This window comes from Anopheles aquasalis, chromosome X, assembly GCF_943734665.1.
Source record: "Anopheles aquasalis chromosome X, idAnoAquaMG_Q_19, whole genome shotgun sequence".
Taxonomy (NCBI): Eukaryota; Metazoa; Arthropoda; class Insecta; order Diptera; family Culicidae; genus Anopheles; species Anopheles aquasalis.
Window position 1 is genome coordinate 7,203,794 of NC_064876.1, and position 27,552 is coordinate 7,231,345.

The 27,552-nt window shown below is 46.0% G+C and overlaps 1 protein-coding gene across 1 annotated transcript; it reads left to right on the plus strand.

Annotated features, from left to right (window-relative positions):
• Window positions 1-7,289: 7,289 nt before the first annotated feature.
• LOC126577682 (luciferin 4-monooxygenase-like) lies at window positions 7,290-9,460 on the plus strand. The gene is made up of 4 exons (XM_050239546.1): window positions 7,290-7,433; window positions 7,527-7,737; window positions 7,799-8,156; window positions 8,250-9,460. The coding sequence occupies exons 1-4, from the start codon at window positions 7,290-7,292 to the stop codon at window positions 9,256-9,258; spliced, it is 1,722 nt and encodes a 573-aa protein (XP_050095503.1). The 3' UTR covers window positions 9,259-9,460.
• The last annotated feature ends 18,092 nt before the right edge of the window (window positions 9,461-27,552 follow it).

Sequence of the window (27,552 nt, forward strand, 5' to 3'; positions counted from 1 at the left end):
TGTTCTTATGGGAACAGTTTCGCTCTCGTCCATGTAGCGTGTTAGTATGAACAGTTGCTGCTCTCCATCGCACCTATCGTGCAAACAATATTGAAAGGAAACACATTTGTGATACCGAGCGAAGGGAAGGTAATAATAACATAGGAGGCCTCCGCATTCTCTGATGTGATGTTGCTCACGCTGGATGGATGATTGCGAATCGCATAGCGACATCGTGCGAGCCTCTGTGCGCTCGATATTCATCGTATTTCACACACTCCACAGGCACCGGGAAACGGCGGTGGAACACCGTGGAAAACCGAAACCAAACCGAAGCGCGAGCGAGCGAGAAATCGGAACATTCCTTTGTGTTCACCGCTCTATTCACTCCAGTGGCTCGCGCGTAAACCGATGCACACTATGTCCGATTGTCGTTATGTTTTCGTGTACTTGTTGCTGTATGTTCTTGTTCGTTGTAGTTGTTGCTGCTGCTGGTGCTACTCTGACACCAGTACAACATAGTTGCACGTGCAAGTCAAAAACGTAGCCACGGTGCATTAACGTTTTCTAAAAGAACTCACAATAAACTGGATCCTTAAGGATTATTTTCGAATATTTTTTTTTGTGTGTGGAAACTATTCATCTTTATTGTTTAATCATCAATGTCTTATATTTTTTAATCATATATAATGACGAACGAGCCGTATGTTTATTAGCAAATAACAATGAAGTGAGGTAGGACTTCACTACCCATCGCCATATCACGGGCTTGCTCGGTTAATTCTCAATGACCATGACAATAACTTTTCAATAATATTTGTATTAGCATTTTGTGGAAGGTATATTAAAAAGCGCTTGTAACTGAAAGCAAATTCAGGGGGGTGTTTTTTTACAAAATGTTCTTTTCTCGCTGTCTAATGTCCAGCGGCGTTCTCATTTTAAATATTCAAATCGATTCACATTTTGTTAAGATGGACAATTTATCGAGGTATCCCCATTCTGTTTTGCATTATTAAATTAAAAAAACAGTGATGCCGTTTACCATTTTGCCCAAGAAAATAAGTTTCACATAATAATTTTAATAAAAGGTATGACCAACTTTTACGAAAACTCGGCTGGAACCCCTGGTAACCAGTGGTCTGGTAGTAGTAGATGAACACCGGACAAAAAACAACCGGCTTCGTAGTAGCGAGATGCATTGAGCACAATGTTTGCAGAAATCAATCACTTTATCAGTTTTGCTTCGATTAATCCCAGAATTATACAAAACACTGTTGAAAAGACAAGCATTTATTTGAAGAAAAACACAGAAATAACGTGTTTAAAAGCTCTTTATAACCTTATTAAAGAAATCTCCTTTTCCGACGTTTGGCATAAAAAACGTCACCATAAAGGGGTGCAAAGGATATTTCCTCCAGCGGTGCTTGCTGTGGCTCGTGCCGCAGTATAAAAGTGGCCTAAACAAAACCATGCTGGGTGCTCGGTGCATAGCCGATCGCATTCCCTACGTCGCCGAATCGTTTTAAGAAGTTAAGACGCTATCGATCTTATAGAGAGTGTAAAAGATGGCTTAAAACGTTTAAGCACGCCGACGAAGCTGGATCGACATAGCAAAACAAACGAAAGCGCAAGAGAGAGAGAGAGAGACGGATAGAGAAGAGGAGCACATGAGAAGGAGGAGGAGTAGGAGGAAGAGCTATACCATTCCATCCAGATGCCTGCGACCGGCAGCAGCAGCAGCAGCAGCAGCAAGGCAAATGCATCAACATTCCTATTTAAAGTTGACGCCGTTGAATCCCACCCCCGGCGAGAGCCTGGTCCCTGCCCTCCTAGACAAACCCAGTGCCCGCCTGGAGCTGTTTCCATTCCATCCCACCACTCACCAGCTACCACCATCTAGTTTCATTCTTTAGAGACAGAGACACTCTGCTCCATATTTCCGCCCCACCCCGCCACATGTGTAGATTGGCCGCGTTGTGCAACAAGCGATGCGAGCGATACGATGATGCGAAGATGGTTCGATGGATGGGCTGGTTGCCTCGGGGCCGCCTCACGGTTCCCTTCCCGTCTTCCGTGGCACCCTTTTGATCTGCGAAGATGTTCCTCGTACTCCTCGGTGACACACACTACACAAGCACAACGAAATGTGACATGCCGGCGCTGTCGCCGGCGGTAATACACACCTCAGCCCCAATCAATGGAATGCCAGGATTGGGGTCATTGGAGCGGAGGCCTCCGCTACAGCTTGCTGGAATGCCAACCAGCAACCAGCGAAGCGGCATCCAGCACCAAAACAGAGCAGAGCAACCACAGTAACACAAACACACACACACAGACAGATACAGGCCTGGGCATGGACTCAGTTCCGCCTGTCACCGGGTGAGTGATTGATATCCTTTCCCGTTCTCGGTAAAGAGGTAAACGAGGTCCTGCAGCAGGACGAGGTAGGGAAAAGGGAAAAGTGTGATAATCCACCCGCTGAAAAGATGACGCCGAAAGACCGCTCAACGCGCTGCTGCTCGGGGGCGTGACTGATATGTAGCCAACAGGGAGCAATTCACCCCCTTTGGAAATAAAAAGCGATAGGGCGGGGGGGGGGGGGGGGGTGAAGGACCCCAAAGGGAGCTTGTCGACGCGGTGCCGGTTGACATACGGTGCGGTGCACGTAACGCAAAGTGATTGTCACCGGCAGCCACCACGAGAGAGCCAGAGTCAACCCGATTGCACTGCTCAATTAAAAGATATCTTACCACCACGTGCTGGCCGACGGTCAACGGCGACGTCAAGAAGCGTGATGGCGTGATCCCCGCGAACCGGATGGCAGCGCTTGTGCTTGATGGTTTTTTGTTATTTAAAGTCGCGCGAAACCACGGAGGGAGGTGGAAGAGTTCATTCCAAAGGGTCCTGAGGAAACGCCGTACAACGTACAATACAGGGAAAAAGGGAACCGCATCGCAAGCAGCAGCAGCAGCAGTGAGAGTGACACTTATCCTCGCGCCATTACTACCGCAAGCGATAGCAGTCTTAACTGACAGTCTGTCTGTGTTGGTGGATGGAGAGTGGTGGGGTTTCCGCGATACTTATACCGTTTTACGGGTGGTAAACATGCAATCATCAACGGCTTAGAGGGGGGCGGCTACGGTTCGAGTACGGCGAGACTGGTTGCCTGAATTTCTGTAAAGCAGGAGCGCGCGCAAAGCGTCAATCACAACAACTGCACTAGCAAAGAACGCGCTCAGGGTGTTTGTCAGGGTAGTCCGCCGGGCCTACTGGTACTGGTTGTTACTGTAAACTGTCATTTACTGTAGCTTTATGAAGAATGCTTGCCTCCCGAATTCTGTGAATTTGGATTTAGTTTGAATAACAATTATTAAGACATTACAAAACTAGTGGCCTTTCTCAGTCAGTCAATCAGTCAATTCCTTGGCCACAATGTCTGCAATAGTGTACCGCATTACAAACGGTCCTTTGGATGGATGGAACGGTGGATAAGGTCAAGTAAAGGTCGGAATATATGGTATGTATTAAAAATCGTAGTAAAATCGCAAAATAGAACCGAACCATTAACTGAAACGTACTACAGGGTGTATCATGTGGCATACATGTACGATAATGTACAGAGATAAATATATCACGCACACGTATACCAATCTCCAAGCCATCCCACAACAATGCAATAATGCAACAGGATTATTACAAAGTATCACATCGCATAAATTCAAACCGTTAGGCAACATAAACCAAAATTGTTTATCGAAGAGCGATACGCGATGCTGCGCTAAGCCAAGCGTCAAGTGTCGCAATCCAAACATGCGCAACAAAGTATATCAATAAGCAGAACAGAGCAGAATGAGAAAGAAACCATAATCAATCCAAGAAGTTAATCTCATTCTCGCTCACAGGAACTTAGATTAAATAAATCTGTAATTCAGTATAAAAAGGCGATGAGCGCCAAATAAAGTATTGATTCTTGATCTGGACTTTCATCGGAGTACTTTTCCTTTGGTCCTCGCTGGTGATAACCTTCCCGGTTCACCATAGCTTGGATACCAATTGCCGAAAGAAAAGGTTGACAAGTCCACTCAAGTCGGTCCGGTAAATCTCGCGTCCACCCATGCTGGGAACAAATATCACAATCATAAGAAATGAGAAAAACCTTTATCGGTGTTTAAAGCCATTTTTGTAGGTTTTCTGCTGTTTTAAAATATTTGAATTGGCTCTATATTTCATTGTTTATCAACAAACAAACAAAATTTGTGGATTTGTCGGCCTGGTTTCTCAATTTCAATCAATTTCTCAAGGCGGTTACGAATTCGAGAACACCTTCGGTAAAATAGGTGTCCAACTTAGAAGACCAGGATTTGGTGATAAACGATTGCAGCGAGCATACCGTATGGTGTAACGATTCACAGGCGTTAGCCTGAATAAACGCACATTTTGAATAGTCCAACCGATTTAATTCAGGACCGCTTGTAGGCCATAAATTTACCATGAATTGTTCCTTAAAAAAAAGATAAACACATCAGTATTCTTTTTAACATAGGATTTTATGAACCCTGGAGTCATTTTCAAACCATTAGAGACAACTGCTCAAACATCATTATTCCACCGGGGTGCTCGAAAGTGAAATGGAATTTTGTGTTTTCGGAAACTTCCTTAGCTTTTGGGGCGATATGAACTTATTCGAGCGGGAAGTCGCATCGATCGCGCATATCAAAGTTGTTTCATCCTTTCAACTATCCTGTTTGCAGTCGAAGTCGAACGGACTGAACCATGAATTTTTAAGTTAATGATTGTTAAAAAAAAACCATTTTACAACATCATCGAGAAAAAGCTTTGGTTTTGGATCGCGAATTCAAAGCAATATTCTACGGATCGATCTTTTCGGATTCGTTTCGGAGGGTTCGGCTCTATTACATTTGATTGATCTGAATCAGGTTTATTATACATTTTCCGTTCCAACATATCGGTTTCTTCGCGCCCATTTCCCACATGGCACACATGGTAAGTCGGTGTACACGCGGTGGTTTCTTTTCATTGGTTCATTTTTCTTATCATATTTCTAGCACGATATCATTTGTAAAGTCTATCGCGTATATTAGCTTGAGCGCGTACAGGTTATAAAAGATGATGAGCAAACTGAGAAGAGTAAAAATAATTAATTGACATCGATGAGTTACGATCATAAACAGCAGCCAGTCCACGGTTAACTCATAACAAATCCCCCATTTGGGCAATACGCCAGTAATGAATGTAATCTTTGTTAAAAACAGCTATGCAATGGCCACACTGGATCCAATAGCATGTGTTAAATACCTATACCATTTAAAATCTTCTTACTAACTGGAATTCTCCATGCTCTCCATTTCCAAACTCAGCATTGCCGAGAACACACATGGTACCTTCTGTTTTGTGTGACGAAAAAGCCATGTATGCTGGCAATGCTATCATTTGTGTCTATGCCCTTTACAGTCAAATTTTACCAATCCTGCTGAGAGGAATAGGGATGCAAATTGTGCAGCATATTCAACGAAGTTGATTTTGGTACCTTTTTCGATTACGGTTACGGTCGATTTTTACATCCCAATGGAATCAAACACATATATTGTTGAATATCTTCTGATTTACCAGGTGTTGCGAATCGGCGTGACCGATTTTCCCGAAATTAATTAGACTGTTTTTGCGTCGGATTCCGTTACCGTTCCAATCTAAAACCCTTTTTATTCCCCCTTCTTCTGTATAATTTCGAAAATCCCCACCATGATAATTAAACCTACCACCAGAATAATAGAACTCACCACCTATTTAAATTTCCAACACCAGGTTTACAAGCTTAAAATGCCTGTTTGCTTCTATATGAGTTTATCGAGCGAATTGAGCTATCATCGTCTTGTAACAATGTTTTGTTATACCTCATCCCGCTAATTAATTAATTAAATTATTTCAATTCATTCAACCAGGATGTTATACCCCACCCCGCTTATTAACTGGACCTGGGCCATTCCAAGTATCACCACTTTTCGACGATCGGTCGCGCGCTGGCCGAGCAGCACATCGCTTTGTATGAAGGTGTCGAAAAATGGCTTGACGTGTGGTTTTCCTCACAAAATCAACAATTCTTTTGGTACGGTATACATAAATCACCCGAAAGATGGGAAAAATGTATAGGACAAATACTTTGAATAAATTATTTTTTGGCTTACTCTTTAAACCTCGGCTGGGCTCCCGGATACCCGGGTTCCCATTTCAAGCTCCATCGAAAAAATTAATGCCTTCCCGTCAATATTTTTTAACGAAATTCCGGATCCCCAAAGTACAACTCATGGATAGGGGAGGGGGGATAAGGGAGAGAAATCCTTGGAAAAGGACCCCCGATGTGATCATCTGAATTAATATGCTATCTTTGTGCCAAGTTTGGTGAAGATCGGCCCGGTAGATATTGCGTGATGCGCGCACAAACAAAAAAACAGACTTGTTTTTATGTATAAGAAGAAGATGATTAGGATGATTAGGTCCGTAGATAGTTTACCCTACCTCGCCAGTTGCTATTGCTTATTGTGCGCATCGCTCATTGCAACAGCGTTTGCACCTGCTCCTGAAGATGCTGCCCCCGTAGACATTTCCCATACAAAATCTGGCATTTTTGTATGGGATTTGTCGGGCGGAGGGCGCTTCCTTGTCCGTGGCCGGGTGTGACTTTATGCTCCGTATTGTTCAGCACCGCATTGTGTCGAAATAATCAACATTTCGGCATGTCGCAAAAGCAAAAGCACGCGAGACTCACATCACTGAACACATACCCTCGATTCGATCGCCAGCTACAATGCCGTCAGCTCGCTGCACCTTTTCGTCGTGTTGGTTTTTGGAGTGGGCTTGAAAAGCCACAAGGTACAAGGCCGCGGGCGCGGTCAAAGGCCGAACGCACCGGAGACCAGCACATCTCTGTGTGGATTGGCTGCACTGAGAAAGGGGGCCACCGATTTACGTCCGCGCCAGTGGATTAATATGGTGCGTCAGGCGCTTCCTATCGATAAAGCGGCAGGGATGGTGCTTTATCAGCACGTATGACCACGCCAGCGCAAGGAAGAAGAAAAGCTGTGGCTGTGCTGCAGTCGTCCACGAGAAAGCGCCCGAACGGGGCTTCTCATCGTCGTCAGTGTTTGATGATTATCTCGTTTCGTGAATTGGCACCCTTCATTTGGGAGCGGCTGATAAGCCGATAGGCAGGTGCAGCCGGTTTTACGGGACTGCGTACACAGCAGCAACAGCACCGGCAGTAGAACGGTAGCTGTGCAGTGAGCGAGTGTGCGATGGCGGCCAAAGACAGCGCGCGCGACGACGAGCGCTTCATCCAGAGTGGACCTCCTCATCGGTCCGACATTACTGCCGGGTGTGGTTCACTTGGGGCCTTTGTTCATCGGAAGCTGCAGCAGCACGGTTCCGCGGTAGCACTGGTACGTACCGAACGCCCACACGGACGGACGGACGGACGGACGGGTTGGTGCTCATGTTTTTTTTTGTTTTCTTTTCCAACCCGTCTTTCCCAGCACGATGGACTGTTCGGAACGCAGGCGACGTATCTGGAGCTGCTCGAGCAGGGGGCCCGGATGGCCGAATGCTTACGGACGGTGGCCGGTGTGCGCAGTGGTGACGCCGTCGGGCTGGCGTCGGAGAATCGGCTCGAGTTTCCGGTGGTTGTCATCGGTGCCTTCCTGCTCGGCGCTAGCGTCGCACCGGTCAACCTAACCTACTCGGAACGTACGTCACTTTTCCATCCAAACAATCGGCACTCACTAACCGCACCATTATCCCCGCGCAGATGAGTTCGAGCATGCGTTCCAGCTGTCCCGACCGCGGATCGTGTTTGCGTCGCCGTACGCAGCAGATCGGATCATCGCGGTGGCCGAGCGCCGCCGGGACCTCATCCCCCTCGTGGTGCTGTTCAGTGAGGACGAGGAGACGATCGGTGAAGATCCGGCCGTCAGCGGTCAGTTTGTTAAGCTGCTCGGGCAGTTTCTGGCCCCGGTATCGAGCGTCAACCCGCGCTCGCTCGATCACGCACCGACGGATGTGCACGAGCACGTCGCCCTCATCATGTGCTCCTCGGGCACGACCGGGCTGCCGAAGGGTGTGCAGCTAACGCAGGCCAACGTCATGGCGAGCGTCGCACTGACTGAGTAGATCAACAATCAACGACAGCTTTGCATAGCTTTAGGGGTTGAAAGCTTTAATAATCAGCCCTCGCTACTCTTTCACTTCTTCACCCACAGGGAGGCGAACGCAATGACGGACTTGGGCGGTGAGCAGCTGGTGCTTCTGTGCGTGCTGCCCTGGTTCCACGCCTTCGGTTGTCTCAGTCTACTGAATGTGCTGTGCAACGGTGAGCGGATGGTGGCGTTGCCCCAATTCGAGGAGACGACCTACCTCACCTGCATCGAGCAGTACCGCTGCAACACGCTACTGACCGTACCACCGCTGGTGCTGTTCCTTGCCAAGCACCCACTGGTGGCCGACTACGACCTGACGAGCGTTCACACCATCATCTGCGGTGCGGCACCGCTGGCTAGCGAAACGGAGGCGCTGGTCCGCCAGCGGCTGCCGAGTGTTCGATTCGTCCGCCAGGGGTACGGTATGAGCGAGCTAACGCTGGCGACCCTGGTGCAGAGCGGTGACGGCCATACGACGGGCAGTGTTGGCCGGCCCCAGATCGGTACGCAGGTGAAGGTATGCGATCCGGAGACGGGGCGCATCCTCGGCCCCGGTGAGCGGGGCGAGCTGTGCTTCCGCGGTAGCCAGGTGATGAAGGGATACGTGCGGGATGAGGAGGCCACCCGGCAAACGATCGATGCGGACGGATGGTTGCACTCCGGTGACATCGGTTACTACGACGCCGATGGCGAGTTCTACGTCATCGATCGGTTGAAGGAGCTGATCAAGTACAAGGGCTCCCAGGTACCGCCGGCCGAGATTGAAGCCGTCCTGCTCGGTCACCCGCTCGTGCAGGACGCGGCGGTGATCGGGGTGCCGGACGAGACCGCCGGTGAACTGCCGATGGCGTTCGTCGTACTGCAAGCGGCGGAGGCAAAGGCGGACCAACGGTTGCGGCCCGAGCACCTCGTCGATTACGTCGCGAAGCGGGTATCACCGGCCAAGCGGCTGCGCGGTGGCGTTCGCTTCATCGATGCCATTCCCAAGAACCTGAGTGGCAAGGTGTTGCGCCGGGAGCTGCGAGAGCTTGCCAAGAGCTACGCGGTGCCTTCCCTTTCCTCGAAGCTGTAGGGCCACGTCGCCCACACATTCTGCAATTCGTTCGTCAACCATCAGTCCAACGATGGCGATTGGACATCATCGCAAAACCAATAATCGGCATCGGCATCCGTACGAGCAGAGGGATGTAATCGAATCCCGTCCCGGGACGCAATAAATGGTGGAATTGTTTTCGTTCCGTTTCGCTTTCAATTAATTTCCATTTCATTTCCATCATCCGGTGGTCATCGTCAGTCAGCATACAGTAGTTTTTTTTTCGAAATAATAGCAGTGAGTGGTTCAAAGGCTAAAAAGTAACATAAAATGATGTTTCATGCATCCATTCGGAATCTGTTTTTGGTCTATATAAAAAGGGACAAAAATGAAACAAGAATGCATAGTTTACTTTTAAAAATCAACCAATATTTCAATTGCCCCAAATCAATATTTGGGACAATTTTAAAATAAACAAAAAAGTAGCTGTTCACAAAAATAGCAGTATTGCACCGTTCCTGGTACTTTCATCCGAGAATATCAAAATGGAAAAGAAAAAAAGGTTCCGCTGTACTGGTTGTTTTTTTGTATTGTTTTTTCCACTTCAATATTATGCCGTATAGCCTTTACTCTTGATTACACAGGCGCATAGCTCGCCAGTCCTTCACATCGAGAGTCAGGGATTGCAGCCCACGATTTACGAATTACCGATCAAAACTCCTCCGCATTCTTCGGTTTTGCTTTCGAAACAGCACATTTGACATCTACCCATAGATTCCCAACGGGGTTGAGATCAGGAGACGGCATTAATTTTGCCATCGTTGATTGATGATTTTTTTTTTCAAACTCATTTGCAATCAATTCCATCATATGGGTCTAGTTTCTGTGGCATACGCCATCAGTTATTTAACCGTTAAATTTTGAGATTTTTTGTGCCAGTATTTCCAAGTATTACAACTTTCACACAACAGATTGGTCCGTTCCGTACAAGTTGCGTTCAATTGTAAAGGGGTTGGTGTTTGTGCCGTTTTTACCGCTTTTACCGCTTTCGCTGCAGCCTAGCACTACGGTGTTATTTTAGCAATTTCACAACAAAAAATCTCAAAATTTAACGGTTAACCCTCGCACCAACTGATGGGTCTGGCAGTATTAATTCGCATACAAGTTTTAGGCACTTTTTGCATGGGAAAAATCGAGAAACTAAAATGTGTTTTTTTCCAAAAATAGAACAGATTTTGATCATATTTTGTCTTGTCACATAGTTTAGGCTATGCTAAACACATATGCAAAAGAGAGAGCTCAATTATGTGATTCCTAGAGGTAGAAAAATTGTTTCAAACACAGCATGTACGCCCATACAACCCCGTGTAAAAGCATAGGGGTCTGGCCAGACCCATCAGTTGGTCCGAGGGGTATCGAAACATCAGTTGGTGCGAGAGTTAAATAACTGATGGCGTATGCCACAGAAACTAGACCCATATGATGGAATTGATTGCAAATGAGTTTGAAAAAAAAATCGTCAATCAACGATGGCAAAATTAATGCTATCTTCCACCCCTATACTTAGTAGCTCTGCTCAAAGATAGTAATGTAATTTACAAAAGATTTTTAACTCCAATGGTGCCAATGTTTGTTAAACTTTGATTAAGTTATAGCAGGTTGAAACATTGCACTAAGCATAAGGACATGAGAACTATCTCCGCCGCTTTCAGCTACTTAACCCTAGTCCTCAGTCCTTTTTTAAAACTTTAATCCGCAGTCCCGGGTCTGGCCAGACCCGTATGCTTTTACATGTGTTTGCATACAAAATGCCTACGAATTTTCGAGCATACGAGCCGAGACGACGAGACGACGAGTGTATTTTTTAATAATCATTTGTTTGTCCTTTCGCCAACGGTGAAATCTTATGAATAAAAACAAGTCTATGTTTGTATGTTCGCGCATCACTCCAAATCTACCGGGTCGATCTTTTCACAAAGGTAGCTTATCACCCCAGATGATATCATTGGGGGTCCTTTTCCCAGGATTTCCCTCCCTTCTCCCCCCTCCCAAATACCAATGTGTTAGAAAAACGCACAGCTTTGATGGTTTTCAAGCAAATTTCTCCAAAACTCTCACAATTGTTGCTGGTTGCTCTAGATACCATGTGACAAAGTTTGGTTTTTGCCGGATAAGGGGGAGGGTATGGCATACACTCCCTATCCTGAAAATCCCTTCTAGGGCAATATGGGTGTCATTTCCAATGCTTTTGGGGTCTCTAAATTCATGGATTGCATCAAAGCGGAGTTTACTCCATTCTTTCACCCTCCGCATTCCCTCATGCCTCGCAATTCAAAGCAGGTTGATGGTAAGCTTAAATCAATAGTTGGTTTTTGGTCCTTCTACAGGGTGTACCATAAAAAATGAGAAAATCTTTTATTGAAGTTTAAAGCCATTTTTTTATATTTTCTACTGTTTCAAAGTATTTCATTCGCTCTATATTTCATTGTTTATCAAAAACAAACAAAATAAGTGAGTTTGTCGGCCTGTTTTCTCAATTAATTTCACCAAGCGGCTACGAATTCGAGAACACCTTCGGTAAAATAGGTGTCCAACTTAGAAGACCAGGCTTTGATGATAAACGATTTCAGCGAACCAACCGTGTATGGTGTTATGGTTCACAGGTCTTAGGTCGAACAAACGCCCATATTGAATAGCCCAACCGATTTAATTCAGGACCGCTTGGAGGGCATAAATCATTCGACCAAAAATTCATGTTTTCCTTCAACCATGTTTCAGACCGTTAAGACGTATCGCAGGGGCCTCCATCTTGATGAAACTCAACATTTTCTGGTGTTTTGAAGTTTGCTTTAATCCATGCTAAAACGTGTTCCTTCAAAAAAGTGATATAAACATCAATATTCATTTTAGTATTGGATTTTATGAAAACTGGTGCTATTTTCAAACTATGTTTTATCCTGTCTAAAGATGTTTTATCCTTTCAACTATTAAATTGAGCTTCACCCTAGCTCTAGAGATTGCTTTAAGGTCATATTTGGCCAACCGATGCATGCACGATCTTGAGATATTCGTCTCTTATGCAAGCTTGTGGCGGATTACCATACCACTACTACCATTACTAACACCACACCTAATTACCGAATAAACACGATACCACTGCTACCATTACTAACACCACATCTAATCACTGAATAAAGAATCTGTTGAGTTCTGACCACCAAACGAAACGTACTACAGCCTCTTTGCTAAAAGCGATCCACAATTGGTGACCCCGAACAAGAGTGAACCCGCTTGAAGGAAGAAAAAACAGATAGAACGGAAGAATTCGGCAGCCACAGACTTTGAAAAAGCGAGCAAATGAGTACGGAAAGCGTCAAGCCGGTGGCATCCGACGTAAAAGGAAGTATGGAGCCGGAGAGAATTATTACCCCAACCATGGAAGAAGAAAACGTAGTGATTGGCAAGTTCTCGCTGCCCAATTTCGATCCAGATGATGTGGAAACGTGGTTCATCTGTCTAGAAGCTACTTTTTGTATGAACTACAGTGGCAAAAAGTTAAGTGCGGCCACGATCGACCGACACAAATTCAGTTCAGTGGTCGTTGGCCTAGGAAGCAAGGCTAAATACGTTTATAGCGCGATCACCAAGTGCAACTCAACGGAGGTAAAAGAAAAGTACGACACCATAAAGAAGGCGGTCCTGGATCAATTTCAGCCGTCAGAGAACCAAAGATTGACGAGCCTGCTTTCGGGCATGGCTCTAGGAGATCATAAACCGTCTACTCTGTTATCAGAGATGAGACGCCTAGGCGGAGAAAAATGTTCTGATACGATTATCAGTAATATTTGGCTACGCGCATTGCCAAGCACGGCACGTTCAATAATCGCGGCAATGGCGTCGGCAACCTTGGATGACCAAGCGAAAGTAGCGGATAAGATTCTCGAAACACCGTCTAGCAGTATTAGTGAAGTGCGAGAAGGAGGAAATAGAACGGTGGAGAATAGAATAAGCGAACTCCAACGGCAGGTGGAAGCGCTCACAAACCGCATGGAGGCACTCATCTCCAAATCACCCAGAATAGAGAGAGATACCCGAGGACGATCAAGGACACCGGGCCGATTCTCTCGCGCAACCAAACGCGAAGGAACGCCATCGAGAAACTTTATTTGTTGGTACCATGCGCGATTCGGAAAGGAGTCCACAAAATGTGAACAGCATAAGCCAGAACGCAGGGATATGCCTTGCATTTTTTTCGACGAGCAGCTGGAGAGCGGCAGAAAGGGCAAGTAGACGCTCACACCAGCAACGTAAGCAATGATACAAATTTCTCTTGTAGCTCAACACCAACACACCCGCGGCGAGTAACATTCTCGACACCGCTGATAAGAACGCACACGCCAACACATCTAAACGCCACGACACCACAAGCATCAATCTTAAAAAAGATTAAAATCGAAAGAATTTTTCTAATTGACAACAAGTCAAACTATCGTTTCCTCATCGACACAGGAGCAGAGATTTCTGTTCTGCCGCCGACATACGCGGAACGGGGAAACAAGTCGACAACAAAATCGTTATACGCCGCAAATGGCAGCCAAATAGCAACATACGGGGAAAAGAAGCTAACCATAGATCTGGGCCTCGCACGGTCGTTCGAATGGTCGTTCACTATTGCTGATGTAAATTCACCAATAATTGGTGCCGACTTTTTGAGAAATTTCGACCTCCTGGTGGACGTCCGCCGAAACACGTTGTCACTAAATTCGAACGGTAAGAGCTGCCAACTACAGAACATTAACAGCACACCTTCCATATCGGCATATAACGTTACATCTGCGTATGCGAAGATTATTCGGGATTTTGCTGACATCACGGCATTAAAAGAAAAACAGGGAAACAAAACGCCAGAAACACCAGTGAGACATCAAATTATCACCACAGGCCAACCGGTTTTTGCGAAACCTCGAAAACTTCCTCTAGAAAAACTAAAAGTAGCAAAAGAGGAGTTCCGGTATTTAGTGGATATGGGAATTTGCCAACCCTCAAAAAGTTGTTGGGCAAGCCCTTTGCACATGGTTAAAAAACCAAATGGTACATGGCGTCCGTGCGGCGACTATAGGAGTTTAAATGCAATAACCGTCCCAGATCGCTACCCTGTACCACATATACAAGATATGTCCACGATACTACATGGCAAACAGATATTTAGTTGCGTAGATCTCCAAAGGGCGTACCATCAGATACCCGTGGCAGCAGAAGATATAGAAAAAACAGCCATCACAACACCATTTGGCTTATATGAATTCAAATATATGACGTTTGGCTTAAGGAACGCTGCGCAAACACTCCAGCGGTTCCTACACCACATATTCAGAGATATGCCATACGTTTTTCCATATGTTGATGATATATGCATAGCATCGAAAAGCGAAACGGAGCATTTAGAACACCTGAGAGAAGTATTTCAAAAGTTACGTGAAAACGGCTTAGTAATCAATTTGAGTAAGTGCCAAATCGGGCAAAAGAGAGTACTGTTCCTCGGACACATCATTACTCCAGAAGGAATTAGTACAGACCCCGAAAAAGTAAAAGCGATCATAAATATCCCAAAACCCAAAGAAGCGCACGAGCTCAGAAGATTTTTGGGAACAGCTAACTTTTATCGTAGGTTTACACGAAATGCAGCACAGCACCAGCAAATTCTGCAAAGTATGATAACCGGGAATAAAAAGAAAGATAAGACATCGCTGGAATGGGATGATCTTAAAGAACAAGCTTTTGAAAAATGCAAACAGGACATAGCAAATGCAGTCACGCTGGCACATCCAGCATTGGAGGCCAAGTTAGTGCTAGAAGTGGACGCATCAGGGTCAGCCATCGGCGCGGCATTGCACCAAATACAAAAAAACGAGTCACAGCCGTTAGCCTTCTTTTCGCAAAAATTAACACCTCACTTGACTAAAGCCAGCACATATGATCGAGAACTGTATACGATCTACGAGTCAGTCCGGCACTTTAAGGATCTATTAGAGGGTCGAAATTTTACTGTTTTTACAGACCACAAGCCTGTAACCACTGCATTTCGTCAACGACCAGAAAGGGCTAGTCCTACTCAACTGCTCAGATTAGGTTTCATCAGCGAATACACAACGGACATTAGACACGTACCAGGCAAAGATAATAACGTAGCGGATATGCTTAGTCGCATTGAAACGATTGACAGTGACACGATCGACTTTGAGAGCATGGCGAAGCTACAAGAAACCGACCCCGACCTACAAAAGTTCTTAAAAAGTCCACCAGACAGTACGTCAGTAAAGCTAAAACAACTAAAAATGCCAAATGCATCAACGCTTTTATATTGCGACACATCAGCAGAAGACGTCCGTCCCTTTGTGCCACAAGAGTTCCGCCAACGTGTGATCGAGAAAATACACAATCTCGCACACCCGAGCATTCGAGCCACAACTAAACTAGTATCAAAGCGATTTGTCTGGCCAGCACTGCGTCGCGATTGTAAACAGTTTGTCACGCATTGCATTCAGTGCCAGAAATCTAAGGTGCAACGGAACAACAAATCTACAATAACCCCGATACTGGTTCCTAACAGCAGATTTTCACACATACATATGGACCTTATTGGACCACTTCCGCCCTCAGAGGGAAAAGCATATTGTTTAACAATCGTTGACAAGTTTACACGATGGCCGGAGGTAATTCCGATACACAACATGACAGCACTAACGGTAGCAAAAGCATTTATCGAAGGTTGGGTAGCTCGATTCGGGGTGCCAGCAAAGATCACGACAGATTGTGGTAGGCAGTTTGAGTCGGAGCTATTTAACACCTTAGTGAAACGCCTCGGCATTACACATCTACGGACGACTCCGTATCACCCGCAAGCGAACGGGCATGTTGAGCGAGTACACCGCCAACTAAAAGCAGCAATAATGTGTCACCAAAACCCGCGATGGACAGAGGTTCTACCCCTCGTCCTCCTAGGGATGCGAACTTCATGGAAAGAGGATTTGGAAGCGACGACCGCCGAACTTACATACGGAACACCGCTCCGGTTGCCAGGAGAGTTTTTTGAGGAAACGGAAGACATGAAAGCAATCTACCTAGCAGATTTCGTCGCAAACTTCAAGGCAGACATGGCCAAAATCCGGCCAAAACAATCAAGCAACCATGCGAAGCCATGCACCTTCCTGCAAAAAGAGCTGACCACATGTAGCCACGTCTTCGTAAGGGTCGGAGCAGTGAAACCACCTTTAACTCAGCCCTACGATGGCCCATACCGCGTGATGGAGCGCAGGGGAAAGGTGTATATCGTGGAGATGGGAGGCAAACGCAAACCTATCTCGGTGGACCGTTTGAAAGCAGCGTTCCTGGACCGCGAGGAACATGCGGTCCAGCCGGAAGAAGTTCGTTCCACTACAGATAAAGAGCCCGCGCTCTACCGAACACGTTACGGTCGTGTAGTGAAGGTCCCCCAAAAAGTCTAAAAAAAAAAAAAAAAGTAGGGGGGGAGTAGTGTGGCGGATTACCATACCACTACTACCATTACTAACACCACACCTAATTACCGAATAAACACGATACCACTGCTACCATTACTAACACCACATCTAATCACTGAATAAAGAATCAGTTGAGTTCTGACCACCAAACGAAACGTACTACAGCCTCTTTGCTAAAAGCGATCCACAAGCTTTCATATGGATTGCACTGGATTTCGCTAACTTTTGCTCTAACCGATCTTACCACTTTTTCAGTGCGCTCAGATCGATGCCAACCACTACCGTGTTTCCTAGGCCTTGGCCCTTCATGAATAGAACGTTTAATCCTGTAAACAATGCCAAGATTACATCTGAGGACCGCTGTTATATCTATGAGATTTCTCTTGGGCGCGAAGCAAACTCGACACTGTCGCCTTTGAATACATTTTTCCGGACAGACATCTTTTGCACGGGTACTTATTATACATCATTTGATAGATAAGACTCTTACGAACACAACGATACCCCATAATGCCATATTGGTGTTGAAAAAATACTCAAAACAGAGCAATGAAAGCATTCTCATTTTTTTATGGTACACCCTGTATACTAATTAAATTCCAATTGATCCAAAAACAAAGAGAAAGAAAGATACAGAGAGAGGCAGAGAAAGAGAGAGAGAGAGAGAGAGAGAGAACGAGAGATAAAGAACGAGAGAGAGGGGGAGAGAGAGAGAGAGTGAGAGAGAGAAATGGAGAGAAGAGAGCAGTACATCGACCGCAACTTATAAAAAAGATACCAAAACCAAATTCGTTGACTATGTGGCACAATTTGCGTGTTTATCCCTCTCAGCAGGATTGGTAAAGTCTGAATGCAAAGTGTAAAGACACAAATCATTGCATTTCCAGCACGCAAGGCTTTTCCGCCAAATGAAAGCTGAGTTTGGAAATGGAGAGCATAGCTTTCCAGTTAGCAACAAGAATTCAATTGGCATCGATCTTTAACACAAGATATCGGATCTAGCGTTACCGTTAAATTGTTGTTTTAACGAAGATAACTTTCATTACTTGCACATTGCCCAAATGGGGGATTTGTTATGAGTTAACTGCCGAGTTAACTGGCTGCTGTTTATGATCATAAATCATCAATGTCAATTTATTATTTTTACTCTGTTTATTTTGGTCTGTATCTTCTATATCCCGCACGCTCTCAAGACAAAACTCAAAATAATAGACGCGATAGATTCTACAGGGTGCGCCATCAGGATGTTTCCTATTTTAAAGTTGAATAATTCTGTCATTTTTCCCAATAGAATAATTCAATTCCCAGTTGAATAATTCTGTCATTTCACCCTGTACAAATGATATCGTTCTAGAAATATGATAAGAAAAATAGACCAATGAAAAGAAACCAACCCGTGCACCGGTATGAAATCGGGTATATCAGCTAGTGACGAAAATATTGAAAATGAACAAAATCAATCAAGATCGACAGATCCTTTATTCGTTGCATAGAAGAAAATGCTGTGGAGCGATAAACCGTTCCCCGAGCCAATCGCTTCACAACCTCAATATACTACCATGATCAAAAATAAACCGGAATTTTGTCATAAAAAGAAAAGTACTTGTTTTTTCTTTAAAATTCAAATTGTCCCTTTCAAAGTAGTCGGCCCCTTCAAAGTAGTCCCCTGCCGGATGCAATGCACTTGTGCCAGCGTTTGATCCACTCCTGGAAACTTTTCTGGAGTCGAATTGTAGTATAACCATTAGTGCCTCCGTTTTTTTTTGTTCCGTGGTTTTTTGAGTAAAATGAATAGGAAGAAGTCACATAGTGCGAGAATTGGTGAATTGGCCGGTTGTTGAATGGTATTGGGGTTGTTTTTGGCGAGAAACTCACGAATAATCAACGCATTATGAGATGGCGCATTATCGTCATGGAGAATCAACGAGTTGTTACACCACAAAGCAGATTTTTTTGTTTGCGGATAAAGCAAAATGATATTTTGGTGATCTCAGCTATCTCCCTTGTCGTCAATTTGCGCTTTTCGATCAACAATTTTCGGATTTCATCGACGTTTTCGTCAGTTTTGGATGTCAATGGCCTTCCAGGACGATAATCGTCCTCAACAGCCTCACGACCACTTTTAAAGCGTACATCTGTGTTTTCGATAGAGTATTGTCACCATAACACTTTTGTATCATTTTTAATGTGTCGGAACACTTAATTTAATTTTTAACGTTGTTCATGTTTTGAATCCATTTTAAAAATCGCCATGACGTAAAAACTTAATGCAAGCAAATCTCTGCTGTAGACGTAAATGAAGACCTGGCAAGCTGAAACTTGGCATGTACATCACTAACAGAGCCGTAATAAAACGTAATAAAAAAACAGAATTCAAAATTGATAAGCTCGCGAGGAATAAATACAAAATTCCGGTTTATTTTTGATCATGGTAGTATGTTTGATGGTACGTTTGGCTGTCCATGGTTTCGTGCTATCATGTCGCAAGAGAAATTTCAAAAGCTTGTAAGAGCAAAACGTTGTGATGTCGTTCGACGAAGTCAAACCGTAGCACCGATAAATTCATTTCGATTCGAGATCTATTCGATCGATGGATAGAAGTTCTTTTACAAATGCCATGAAAATGTAACAATAGACAAGCAACTGGTGCTATTCAGAAGACAGTGACATATATATATATATGGCATGCACAGCGGCTAAAAAAGGTTTGAAGTAACGATCACCAAGGCATCCGCTTAATCAGATGCATTATTGACAATCATTCGATCATCACCTTCACCATGTATTCAAATGTAATCATGAATTCAAATGTATACACTGTGCGCCATCACTATGTATCCTATTTTAAAGTCGAATACACTTTACATTAAAAAAATCGGTCAATAATGGAAACTGCGATCGTGCAATGGATGATGAATAAATAGTGGTTTCCTCTTTCGCCGCATATCTCGGCGCTGGGCTTTTTTCTGTAAACCTGTTTGAAAAATAAGGTTTTTGCAAACAAATTGAAGGCAATCAAACAAATTAAAGCAAATATAAGAATTAAAAATGCCAAATAACTCCCTAAATGCTGTCAAAACAATACAAAATGCCCGAAAAAAGGCCGCTTTTGTGTGCGCGAAAGAAAGCGGTTATTTGAACGATACCATATTTTAAGTATGGCACAATAAATGGCATAGAATAACCTAAATAAAACTGGTTTAGTTCTTAAAATCGGATGAAAAATGACATAGTTATTCAATTTTAAAATAGGATACATCCTGATGGCGCACCCAGTATTTATGGTTATTTACTGAAAAAATACCATTTTGAAAATTTCAAGACGATCGACTTTTTAGTTTTAAAGATATAAAAAAAAGAACTAAAATTGGACCAAATGGTCCGAACGTAACAGCAGGGTTAAAATAGTTATGTAAAACTCTTTTTTTTAAATATTGCAAAAACATCACTTTTTCAATTTCAAACTGTGCCAAAAATCGAAAAATAGGAAATTCAACAAAAACTCAACGGTGCAACCTGGATAAACTTATAATCTATAAAACAAATATCGAATTGTATTTTTCTGATGACCCATCACGCTGCTACGATGGGAACCGGAAATTGTACTTTTTCGCAGACGCACCTTCATAAATTTGATGCCATGGATGAAGTTTGCAATGTATCTTCACCCAAAATACTCTAAATATTCTTCAAAAGTTTTAGATTGATATGCCATTCACACAACGAATAAAGCTGAATGGTTTCTTCACAAAAAATCGTCAAAAAAGAGCCTTTTTTGGCTAGAAATGACCGAAGCCCTCCTTAATTTATTTACTAATTTAAGAAAAACCATTTATTTACCGCTCACAACCTCTCCATCCACATGATTTCATTAGCTTGCGTACGGTACGCACGCACGGATACAATTTGTTCTCGCTGGTCGAAGCTTGTCCGTCCACGGCCGCGAACACCCCTCGCCAAACTTCGAGGGAACGGAACGGCATTTCGTTCCGTTTCGTTACGAAAAAAGCCCCCGGGGAGTTTCCTGCGATCATTACCCCGTACGGCCATAGCGGGGCCAAGTCCCCACGGTCTCGCGCCGTCCATCCTTGGCAGATAATCATCGTCTGCTGGGTGGCAGGCTTTATCAGCACGCACCAGGCACCGAATCGATTTCGACCTGAACCAAAAATTGCCCCCGAAAATCGAGCAAAAAACACACTCGCACAATTTCACGAAAAGGGTTGGCGTAGTATGAAGGTGGGATGAGGGTGTTTAGCGAGGTAGTAATTAAAGCGACATTAACGCGACGCGGCGCCATGTGCGATCAGCGCGCTACGCACTCCGCACTGACGCCGGTGCGGTGCGTGGAATGGTGCGTTCCAAATTGATTTGATGCCTGCCCGTGTAGCACTACCCTTCACTATTCCACCCCCTTCTTACCGCACTGTTACCACCAACCGTTTTCTGGTCGCCTGCTCGTTAATATGTCAAAGGTCGGGTCTCCGAGGTTGCATTATAGAGCGATCGACATTTCATCAACCACCCAGAAAGGTCACAGGAAGAGGAGAAGGGGGTGACTTTAAAGATCCCAGAGGGACCGCTAATCACACGGTCCTTGGCCTTGGTTAGCGCGGGAAACAGTAGTCGCACGATCGATACGCACGATCGTGTTGTCGATGAGCGCATGTGGTTATGTGTGGATCAGGTGCGTGTGACCATACCGACCCCGACGGTTGGCACACCGGCACACAACACCGGCAGCAGCAAAAGAAAATGAAGAGCAAGCGAACGTCGAAAATCGAGCAGCAATGAATCAAGCCAGCATCGCGCTGGCGAATGGAATGATGGTGACGAAGGTGGAGGGGGGGCTTCGATAGGGGTTGCGGGGTTGATGGAATGGGGTGCGAATTCAATTTAATAGTGTCTATATGAATATACGGGGTAACCTAAGGGACCAAAAGTCATGTCTAGAGTGACCTCAAAAAACGGTGCAGCTCGTTGATCGTGTTCCAGCGCAGCGCAACTTTCTCTGCGCGACCTCATCCCCCCGAGCATCCCTCGCTCCCTCTTCCACGAGGTGGTCATGAATCTCATCACGTCCCATGATCGTACTCACATGACTTGTGCGTGCAGCACGCTAGAGATGATCGCTACACGGACATATACTCACACATGAGAAGAAGAGATGGTTCCGTGCAATTTCGCATTCCCATCCCGTCCCGTCCCGGCCGTAAAAAAGGGGAAGAATCGCATAGGTGGTCGCGTGTCACCAGCGCGTGCAAAGCGGAGGTTAAAGCGTCTCTCTCTCTCTCTCTCTCTCTCTCTCTCTCTCTCTCTCTCTCTCTCGAGCCTCCTTCCCACCCCCTCAAGGGTTCCGCTTCCAAAACAAAGCAAACAAACGCATGAACGAACGCGAAGATGGAAGAAAAGAGAAATGAGGCTCACTCGCATCATAATGTGGCAGCATAATAATTGCTGGTCCTGAACCGCCGCACCGCACCGCATCATTCTTTCACCTCATCGCCACCCTCACGGCGGAGAGCACGTTTTCGTTTGTCTCCGACTCGGATTGAGCAAACAACTGAGCTCGGAACATGGCGCACCTGCCCCAACAAAATAATAAAAAAAAACGCGGCAGGTCACCTTCTTCGCATGCGTGAGTATGTGTACATTAGTGAGACACACGCCTACGCCAAGCAATGCGATCGTTCGGATGCTGCGCATGGAGAGGGGAAAAAAGAGCACCGCAAATGCCTCCATTGGTAGCTACAGCGCACAGAACCGAACCGAACGAATACCGAACGATGGGTTTCTTTTCTCTCGACCACTAATGGGTGCCCCTGTCTAACCCTCCAAAGCACCCCTTTTTGCCTGGTAGCATGCATGATGAAATGCGCAGCCCCAAACCAACGGGACGACCGAAAGCGGACTTTTGAAGACTTTCGGTACAAGCAATGGGAACATAAAGCATTCCAAGTAAGGAAAGTGCGCCATGCAAGTGGAGCAAAGGCGTGATATTGTCCAAGAACATTCAGTAATGGCATGGCGATGAATTGTCCTCGATCGATCGATCGATTTCAATCTAACCGGTGGGGTTTTGGTACTGTCCCTGAAGGATTTCTTTCGAGCATCAGAAAACATTTTCATAATAATTGTTTATTTATAACTGGTTATGTTTTTTAATTTATCACGCATTAGAATAACATGAAAGCCATTCGTGCCACAGAAAAGCACTGATTAGCTCGGGAAACACCATTTCACGACATATTCTGCTCGCCAAGAACCGTGGCTGAAGACCAAACAGACCCAAGTCGATCATCGTTAAAGGAATGTCCTCCGTCCTTAAGGGCATCTATACCATCTTCAGCATCCGAGTGCACTGAAAAGACCGTGGCAAATGATTGATTTTTACTATTACACCGTGTCCAATATATTCTCATACAAATTCAATCATTTATATTTACTCAACGGGTGGACCATTTTCTATCTTCTGAGTGTTTTTTAAAAAGAAACTTATACTAATCAATTAAAAACCAAGTTTCGGAATTAGCCCCCTCCCACCCTTTCTTACGAGCTTCTAATCGCTTGTAAAGTCCAACGCACGTGGCACGGACGACTGTCATAGACTTTTCCTCCCTTTTTTTTGGGATCGTTGCTTCAAATTGAATAAAATTAGACAATTTTTGTTCGTTTAGGTTCAATAATTGTATAAACAGACGATAAAGTCCAGTGGGTTAAGATAAAGTCCAGTTGGGAACTGGGAGACCATTCATTCTTCGGTAAAAATCTGGTTAAATTGTTCCTGCACCAGTTATGAACCAACCAGTTCTCCTCCAACATCAACGTCGTCCCGTGTAATGTTTCCAAGCTATGTTTCACCACTTTCTCTGAACTATCTGTTTTATAACACGTTAAGTAATTTTTTTATACTTTTTCATTCAAAAATATTTGCTGCGCTTGCAAGTAATCCCCCAAACCCTCACATTAAGCGTTTTTTAAAAACCTTGGGATTTTTCTTTGATTATCTGATACATTCTTGACCACAGTCCATCGTTTTGGACGTTTCAACTTTGCTCTAGAAAAATTGCTCTTCATCTGAGAATACAAGTCTCGTCCAGTTAATGTTAAGTAAACACTACAATTTGCGAAAACAATATTGATACTTGAACTAGGTGCTGTGAACATAGCAAAATCGTCCAGCAAAAAAGGATAAGAGAATATGTTGGACACGGTGTAAAATCCATCTTTTTTAGCTGGAACGACTTACCGAACTGCATTCGCGCTCAACACGTTGACAGCTCTCAACTGCTCTCGATTCGAGGACTCGAGACCATGAGCCGAGACATTCGTCCCGAAAATAGCGTTGTTTCCAATTTCCAACGCACAGCCGATTCAAATGTCTGCTTGGGATCATCCTCATCATCATTTGTTGCGCGTCTTCTCCATCTTCTTCTTATTCATCTTCTGTTTTGGTCACTATTCTTTGTAGATCCTGCAGGCTGCGATGGAAATGAGGTCAACACCGGTCACCGATGCATTCGATGCGCGAACTGCAGGCAACAACAGCAGAGAGAGGAGAGGAGAGGAGGAAAGAGAAAAGAGAGAGGAGGAGGAGGAGGAGGAGGAGGAGGAGGAGGAGGAGGAGAGAAAGAGAGGTGCAATTTAATGTTGTGTGTGTTGGTTCCGCGTGAAATCGCGTGGAAATGCGATCGTTCATGGTGCGATGTGATGCGATAACACAACTCTCGTTCGCTTGCTCGCTCGCTCAACCCCCTCTTCATCCCGCCCGCCCTCCCCACTCCCCTCACCATCACATGCGATTACTTTCCCCAGTCCCTCTCCCTTTCATTCCTTCTTTCTTTCTTTCTTCAGTCTGCTATCACTGCTCGTTGCTTAACCTTATCGCGCTTGGTCACCGGAAAGGCGTTACTGGTTATACTTGTTGGTGTGCGTGCGTATGTGTGTCCCGGCATGGCAAGTACGCTACGCTACATAATCACCAGCGTAACCGAGCGCGACAAGACCATATGCTGCTTATGGCAATGAGCAGAAAGCGTGTGCAGTAGCGAGCTGCTGTTGCAAGGATTCTGGATCTAGGAGAGGGAAGGTTAGGGGTTACAAGTACATCCCCTCCAAAATCAAGGCCCGGCTCTCTCTCTCTCTCTCTCTCTCTCTCTCTCTCTCTCTCTTGCGCTTTCGTCCTGTAGATCAAGTCGCAGTCGAGTCATCCTTATCTTAACGAAGGCTGTTGCTGCTTCTGGTTACGAGATGCAATGGTAGAGAGGTCACTGATGATGATGATGCCGGAACGCACATTGGCCCGGCGGAGACGCGCTGAACCGCGTCGCGCCACCGCCACCACGCTGCGGTTGCTGCTACGCACCTTCCTTCCTTAAATCAACGCGCAAAACATTGGTGAAGGTGTACGGGGTGAAGGAGGCGAGGTGGTTTTGTTCCTTCTTCGTCCATCCGACCATCCGACCATCCGTCACCATCATCGACTGCTTCACTTCGCGCGCCACTTCGCCTTCGCCACCACCACCACAACGCAGAGTGTCGCGGTCGCTGAGCAGAGGGCCCACACACCAACCAACCAACCAACCAACCAACCAACCGGTCGACACCGGCCGCGCATCATTTGTGGTACACGAGTCGGAGCGAACGCAGGCTCACAGCTCGGATCGCGGGAAGTTTTTCGATGCGAGATAATGGATGCAAGGATTAATCCAACGCATCCCGACGATCGCTAGAAGGACTCTCTCGGAGCACCCCTTGAGAAGTGTGTAGTGCACAGTGTGTGAGTGTGTGTGTGTGTGTGGGTGTGTGTTTTCGCCCTTTGGAAAAGTGTCCGTCCCCACCACCCCCTCCCCCCGGGGGCACAGTCGCAAGTTGATGGCGCAGTCGCGCCAAGGTGGATGCCGACCGGATTGTTGCCGGTGGTCGGTTACTCGGTTGCTGACCGAGCTGCTGCTCCTCCTGTTCCTGGTACTAGGGTGCAGTGCAGCCCCGGTCCACCCCAACCCAACCGACTACCGAGTGGCGATCGCTGACCAATCCCTCGACCCGGTACAGTCGAAGGTGCGTTTTACTCCGATTCTCCATCGATCAAGTCCAATGCTGATCCCACCAGATTGACTGTATGTGTGTGTGATTGTGTGTGTGTGATTTTGTGTGTGTGATTTTGTGTGTGTGTGTAACACACACACACACACACACACCCACGATCAACATCGGAGCGCCGAAAGCAGCGGAAAACGGCTCGGAATGGGCGATTTGTAACGAAAGACTTCAACCGGAAGCGACGAACCCACGAATGCTGATCCGCAACGCCACCAATCAGTTCACCATCAATACGGTCACGTCACATCATGCACGTGCGTGTTAGACACACATACACATGTAAAAGCTGCCCTCAAAATGACGCTGCCGCCGCCGCCGCCGGGTTTCCGGCTTCCAGCATGGGCCAGCTTCGGTGCAACCCTCCATTTCTCGCGCTGCACAGCCGTGCACGCTAGCACAGCCGGTTACGTACCCGAACCGCTACGGTTCTTGTGTAATTTTTAGTGCGCGCCAACCAACAACCCCCGGCTGGCCGGCCAACAGACGCGAGCAGTGAAAGTGAATACCTAGTTGCTGGTGTTAGCAACCCGGATCCCCTTCCCCGGCCGGCCCCCCGGCTAAGGGCGATGGCTTCTGATAGTGTGATAGTAAGGAGGAAGAAAGTTGGTTGGGGGAGGGGTGTGAGAGACCACTGCGCGGAACCGGCTGCACTCATGTGCGCTCAATGCAGTAGCAGCAGCGTAATGCTTGCACCACCAGCAGCCATTTGTTCCAGTTGAATTCAATCAATCCATACGGCGACGCGTGATGGCGACGGTGGCCTTCTCCTGCACTTAACCACCCCTTCGACCACCCCAGCACCTCATCACCTTAAATATGCCGCCCCCTAAATGGTCATCGTGCGATCGAGGATCCACAGACTAGCACGCGGATCGAGGATCTCCGTCCGACTTTCGCTTTCGCTGGAAAGAGAGGGTGTCCGGGGGGGGGGGGGGGGGGGGGGGGTGCCGGTGGTTTATTAAAATTATTTACAAAAAGGCCGATGAAGACGGATGAGCATGCGCACAGATTGCGCGATCGCTCGACGCCGAAACAATCGGAGAACGCTTGTCAAATCAACTCCCTGGTGGCACTCAGCCCCGCTCTCTGCGGCTTGTGAATGCCATTTTTTTTTTCACAGGAGAGGCTTGCTATCAATCAAAAACCAGCAGAAAAGAGAGATGCGGTGAGGCTGTACCGGCTGATGGACGGCTGTTTGCGACCTGAGCCACTTTCTGCCACCAGCCACCAGGGATGACAGATTCGTGACACAAAAAGCCGCTGTCAGCGCGAGTGAATGGCCGGTGTCTTATCTCCCGGTGCGCTTGCGTGCGTGCGTGCGAGTGTGATGCTAGAGAGGGCGTAGGATCATAACAAAACCCTCCGTAACAAAAAAAAAACTAAACTCCAATCCCGGATGTAGGTGCATAGATTCAGGGGCGCTAGGCACTGTCGCTTTTACTATCCAACCATCGAACCCATTGTGTTCCCCGCGCAATGACTCATCCGTGTGTGTGTGTGGTGTGTCGTAATCAACCATCCGTCCCGCCCAGTACAAAGCAACAAACAATGGTCCTGTTTTGTCAGTTCGGGGAATGACAGTGGACTCTATGACGCCATAACCTCAATCTGAGCATCGCTCACTCGTTTCGCTTAGTTCGCGTTCACATTTGCTTCGTCTGCACGTGTCACTGTCGTTATCGTCGTCGTCGTCGTCATCGCCGTTCTTCTT

Coding starts and splice junctions, on each gene's coding strand:
- LOC126577682 (XM_050239546.1), top strand. CDS start 7,290: ATGGCGGCCAAAGACAGCGCGCGCGACGACGAGCGCTTCATCCAGAGT. Junction 7,434..7,526: donor ACGGTTCCGCGGTAGCACTG/GTACGTACCGAA, acceptor CGTCTTTCCCAG/CACGATGGACTGTTCGGAAC. Junction 7,738..7,798: donor CAACCTAACCTACTCGGAAC/GTACGTCACTTT, acceptor ATCCCCGCGCAG/ATGAGTTCGAGCATGCGTTC.